The sequence below is a fragment of the Hyaena hyaena genome, unplaced genomic scaffold, assembly GCF_003009895.1.
Source record: "Hyaena hyaena isolate Hyena2069 unplaced genomic scaffold, ASM300989v1 scaffold_41, whole genome shotgun sequence".
In the NCBI taxonomy this organism is placed as follows: Eukaryota; Metazoa; Chordata; class Mammalia; order Carnivora; family Hyaenidae; genus Hyaena; species Hyaena hyaena.
Window position 1 is genome coordinate 912,729 of NW_024080673.1, and position 6,000 is coordinate 918,728.

The 6,000-nt window shown below is 46.3% G+C and overlaps 1 protein-coding gene across 1 annotated transcript in view; it reads right to left on the minus strand.

Moving 5' to 3' along the window:
• The window catches only part of UBXN4 (UBX domain protein 4), a 50,126-nt gene extending 49,437 nt beyond the window's left edge, over positions 1-689 (minus strand). Inside the window, exon 1 of the mRNA XM_039229920.1 lies at positions 532-689. Coding sequence (XP_039085851.1) covers positions 532-613 — 82 coding nt within the window. The 5' untranslated portion in view covers positions 614-689. The remainder of the gene's footprint in view (positions 1-531) is intronic.
• Between the last annotated feature and the right edge of the window lie 5,311 nt (positions 690-6,000).

Consider the following 6,000-nt stretch of genomic DNA (forward strand, 5'->3'; position numbering starts at 1 on the left):
TTGTTGCTTCCCGATGACACAGCTTTCTTCCTGACAGTCCACAACTAGTTACCAACCCAAATGCCTGTCGAAAGGCCTGCCTCTAGCCCCGCCTAAACTCTGAGGAACTACGCGAGCGCTGAAGCACCCCGAAGTGGGTCCTAGGTGACAGAGAGAGGTCCCGGGGTGCCCGAGAGGGAGGTGTTGGGGTCTGTCTGCGCCACCTCCTCAGGGGGCGCAGCGAGGGGCGCAACGAGGGCGGGCTGCAGGGGCCTGCCGGACGCGTCCCCGAGACCCGCGCAGAGCTGTGGGCGGGGCTCAGCGCGCTTTGGGGGCGAGGCGGGGACCGTGCCTCCGGCCGGGGTGCTGCGAAAAGCCGGGGCCGGGGGCCTCGCCAGGCCCGGCGTGCCCCAAACGGAAGGGGGAGGCGCTGTGAAGCCAGGCACGGCAGCCCGGGCCTGCCGGGGCACGGAGGAAAGGCTGGGGAACCCTAGCATTGGAGGTAGGCCGGAGGGGTGTCCGGCCACAACTCGGGTCCCCGCCCCCTTTCACCTGCCACGAATACCACGAAGACCGCTCCGCTCCTCTTGGCCGACGCGATGGCGGCCGGAATGGCGCCCTGGAACCACAACATTGCTCTCCACGGGCCCAGGCGCTTGTTCGGTGTGCTGTCGCCGCGGTCCGGGAGCTGGCCCCGCCCTCTCTTTCGTCTGGCCCCGCGGCCCCCGCAGCCCCAGCTGCTCCGTCCCCCGCCTCCGCGCAGGCACGCTAGCCCGTCAGCGGTCCCCTGGGACGCGGGCAGGCGCGCGGACCAGGCGCACCCTCCGCCACGTGACGCCACACGTCGCCGTCGGCACGGCGTCCCAGTGCCTTGTCTCGTTGGCAAGTAGGTGTGCGCGCGCGGCCGCTAGGCCTCAGACCCTGCAATTCCGGAAGTGGGAACAGCGGGTGGAAAAGATGACTAACCGTTACGGCGCGTCGGCAGGGCCCACAATAGGCATGATGGGAATTGTAGTCTTCATTGGCTTGTTTTTCTTCATAATGGGAAAATGTAACTGTGGTTTCCGGGGCACAGCTAAAGGGGACAGCAGTGAGCCTTTTTACAACCTGTAAAAAGGGGTGGAGAGGAAGTGGTGCTTAGTGTCTTGGAGTTGCTATCCCCCACCTCACTGAGACCTTAAATATGGAGGAAGTCGTCCCTGCCCTGAGTGGAACCCTAATTGTGGACGATTCGTGGTTATTGTGTGATACGGAAAGGTGTTTTTCTGTAAGGAACTAAGGGGGCTTTGTAGAGATTTACTGCAAGGCCCTGACTTCTGCTGAACTTATCAGCCCAACCCTAAAGAGACAGGGTAAAAACCCCAGCAGTCACCTTCTGTAATGCCATACAGCCCATGTACCTGAGGGGAGGTATTGGTAGAAGGCAGGAGTCCAGCAATTTTTTAGTCGTTGGCCACAGATCGTTAAAAAACCTCAGAACACTGGCTATGCTATTGCCACAGCTGCTTTCTAAAGTAACTGAAAAGCACAGAATAACATAATGGTTCATTTTCCAGCTACTTTCCATGGTATACAAAAGGGGAGGATAGATCATGCTTTTGTTTACAATTTTATGTGAGAATGTTCTATAGTCAAGATAATGGCATTTTCTGGTTGTTTGCCATTAAACTGAAAACTGGCTCAGTCTGTGGAGCATGTGATTCTTGATTTGTGTGTGGTGACTTTGAGCCCCACCTTCTGTGTAGAGATCACTTAAAAAATGAAATCTTTAAAGAAATCAAGAAAAATTGATCCATATTTAATACTTTCTAGAGTTGCACAATCTCTGATAACTATTAGCTAAAGGCTTATATGGTTTTTTAAAGTTGCATATATTGTATTATCCATTCTCAATCAATTGAGTTTTTCCCCTCAACAATTGACAGTCTTTGCAGGAGTAAGGTGGTACATCTGAAAATACCTCTTTCCTATAAATATTTTACCTGAAAATAGTTAACATTGCACTCCAATTTGTATTTACTCTTTTCCAATCAGGCCTCTCATATAGTGTTATTTTAAACTGAAACATAATGCTGGTAACAGAACTTTGCTGCTTATATAGGACACCATTTCTCAAGAATTAGAGTTGATCTTTAACAATAACTTTAAATGGGTTTCTTAAGATTCAGTCAACCTATGGGCACCTAGGTGGCTCAGTTGCTTGAGTGGCCAACTTCGGCTCAGGTCATGATCTCAGTTTGTGGGTTCAAACCCTTCATCGGGCTCACTGCTGTCTGAGGAGCTCACTTTGAATCCTCTGTTCCCCTCTCTCTGCCCCTTCCCCATGTGCGCATGTGCATTCTCTCTCGAAAATAAATTTTAAAAAAACATTAAAAAATTCAATCAATGAAAATTCTTTCAGTAGAGAGATGTCTTTATTTCTTTTTTTTTTAACTCCTTTTTTTTTTTTAAATGTTTTTTATTTATTTCTAGGAGAGAGAGAGAGAGAGAGAGATAGCATGAGCAGGGGAGGGTCAGAGAGAGAGGCAGTCACAGACTGAAACAGGCTCCAGGCTCTGAGCTGGCAGTCAGCACAGAGCCCGACGCGGGGCTCGAACCCACGAACCGCGAGATCATGACCTAAGCGAAAGTCGGACGCTTAACCGACTAAGCCACCCAGGCGCCCCGAGATGTCTTTATTTCTGATGTTAGGATTAAACAATGTAAGAATGATTCATAGCCTTTGTTTATCAAGTATTTATTGCTCATCTACTATGAGCTAGGCATACATACCTGACATTGATACAGTGAGACAATCAGATAAGAGCCCTGCCTTTGTGACTGCACAATTTAAAGAGGAAGACAGACACTGAACATGTGATTATGAGTGAGGATGGATGTCACAAAGGGAGAAATCTAAGTACTTCAGAAGTATGCGATGATGTGCCCAAACATGAATAGTGGGATTAAGAAAAGCCCTTCCTGAAGAAATAACATGTCAGGAAATATCTAACCAGGTGAATGAGAAGACAAATCAAGGTAGAAGAAACATCAGTGTGAATGCTCTGAAGCAAAGGAGAACAGTACACTTCAACCGAAATGTCCAGTGTGGCTAGAACATAGAAAGGGGACTATGGTGCAGATAAGGCTAGAAAGATAGCTAGAATTAGATCATACAAAGATGTGGAAATCACACTAAAGATTGCAGACATTTTCCTAAAAATTGTTGAAAGCCATTGAAGAATTTTAAACAAGAAGTTAAGACTTGTTACATATAAGACTTGCATTTTTTTTTTTTTAATTAACAGGAGAGCAGAGAGAGATGGAGACACAGAATCTGAAGCAGTCCCTAGGCTCTGAGCTTTTGGCACAGAGCCCAATGGGGGCCTCGAATTCACCAACCATGAAATCATGACCTCAGATGAAGTCATTTGCTTAACTGACTGAGCCCCAGGTGAGTCTTGTATTTCAATTTTTCAAAAGCTTTAGAGCGCAATTGAGGGAAAGGGACAGAGGGGGAGAGAGAAAGAATCTTAAGCAAGCTCCATGCTCAACATGGAGCCTGACTTGGAGCTTAATCCCATGACCCTGAGATCATGACTTGAGCCGAAATCGAAGACTGGGGCACTCAACCAACTGAGCTACCCAAGCACTCCAAGACTTGTGTTTTTAACTTGCAACTATGCTGCAGTTTACATGGATTGGATTGCAGGTGGGTGGGTGAATGTGAAGAGACTGGTTAAGAAGCTACTGTCTATGTGTAAGGGAGATGGAGACATGAATATTTTTGGTATTTTGGAAGTAGACACAATAGGTTTTGTTGATTTATTAGATATGAAATTTGAAGGAGGAGGAGTCAAGAAGAGATCTTGGGTTTCTGTCTTGAGAAATTGTATACAAGGTGGTAATGAAATAGGGAACATTGAAGGAAGAGCAGGTTGGTGGGGAGGAGTGCATGAAGATGTGAGTTCAGAATTGGACATGTTTTCTGGAGTGCAGGAGACTCCAAGTGAACATGTTAAGTAGGCATATAGGTATTAGGTTTGGAGCTCAGAACACAATTCTTCAACCTAGAAGTAGGAATTCTCTACATACAGGGATAATTGAGGCTCTAGAGTATGCTATTGCTTATGGAGTATGTGAAGTGAGATTAGAGTATATGACTCAAGTCTTAATCTCCACCATCTACAGGGTTGTATAGAAAAGTATAAACCAGTAAAGGAAGCTCAGGAAAAATGGTGGTGGAGGGAGACTGTCTGGAGGAAAAGGGAGAATATGATACCAAAGAAACCAAGCATAGAGTTTTTAAAAAAATTTTTAACGTTTATTTATATTTGAGAGACAGAGTGTGAGCAAGGGAGGGGGAGACACAGAATCCCAAGCAGGCTCCAGGCTCTGAGCTTTCAGCCCAGAAGCCGATATGGGGCTCGAACCCACAAACCATGGTTCATAATCTGAGCTGAAGTCTGATGCTTAACTGACTGAGCCACCCAGGTGCCCCTAAGATTAGAGTTTTAAGAAGGGAGTGAGAAGCAGCTATGTTGAATCCTGCTGTTGGGTCAATTTATATAAGATTAATTTTTTTAATGTTTATTTACTTTAGAGAGACAGAGATGGAGTGTGAGTGTTGGGGGGGGGGGAAGAGAGACAGGGAAACACACAATCTGAAGCAGGCTCCACACTCTGAGCTGTCAGGACAGAGTGGATATGGGGCTCAAACTCACAAACCAAGATCATTACTTGACCCAAAGTCCGATGCATAACTGACTGAGCCACCCAGGCTCCCCAGGATTTAAAAATGTCTATTGTTTTTAGCAACAGAGAGATGATTATCAGCTTAGCAAGAGGGGCTTTAGTTGGGTTCTGTGTGGAAGTCAGATAGCAATGGGATGAAGAGTAAATGGGGAGAAAAAGGGTGTCTGAAGTGCGAAGGGAAAAAACAAAGCGATACAGTGGTATGGAATGGGGAAGAACAGTCTTTTAAAAGATTGGAGAAACTTGTGGGGCGCCTGGGTGGCTTAGTCGGTTAAGCGTCTGACTTTTGCTTAGGTCATGATCTTGCGGTTCTTGGGTTTGAGCCCCGCGTCGGGCTCTGTGCTGACTGCCAGCTCAGAGCCTGGAGCCTGTTTCAGTCTGTGACTCCCTCTCTCTTTGACCCTCCCCTGCTCACGCTGTCTCTCTCTCTCTCCCCTAGAAATAAATAAAACATTAAAAAAATTTTTTTTAAATAAAAGATTGGAGAAACTTGTACACAATTGAAAACTAATGGAAAAGAGCTATGAATACACAGGAAAGATCCCTATGGAGAAGGGAGGGAATATGAGTTATATGGCAAATACTGCAGGTAGCCCACTTGACAATCATTTACCACGCTCCCCCTACTATTCCTTGCTGGGAAACCACCAGCTACTTGTTTTTGCAACCTCCCTTTCCTTGCAGTCAGTAGGTCCTTGTGGGAAGGAAGAGGGGCACTTCTAGGAGGAGTTCTCCTAATAAAAAGAGACACATGGAAGAAAGCACAACCCTCCTTAGCTGTTTGTGGTTGTGTGCATATGATGCCAGGTAGTGCCGCAGCTGTCTTGTGGCCGCGAGGAATGACATTTCCCAATGACAATGACAAAATGGAATATGGAAAGCACTGTGTCTATGATGACATGTCTTATGAGATTAATAACTGTCTTCATTGGTGAGGCTACTGGAAGTCAAATGTTGCTTATTTGTAATCACTACCATTCTAAACAAACTGGAAAGAGATCCAGAGGACTGGTAGAGAAAAGAGACACCCTTTCCATTTTAATAGGAAGTGGAGAAGAAAAATAACTTTAGACATAAATCCATTGGTAAGTTTCAGGACAGTAAGTTTGACGACATTTTCATCTAAAGTCTGAACTTTTCCCTCTGAAGGAGGTCATTGGCTGAGAATGATGAGGTAAAGAAACTGGTACCTTGAGGTTGAGGGCAAGATTTTAAATAATACTGATGAGCATGGGAGGGCAAGGAGTAGGGAAACATAGTGTGGCAGGCAATGCTAAGGATCAGGTG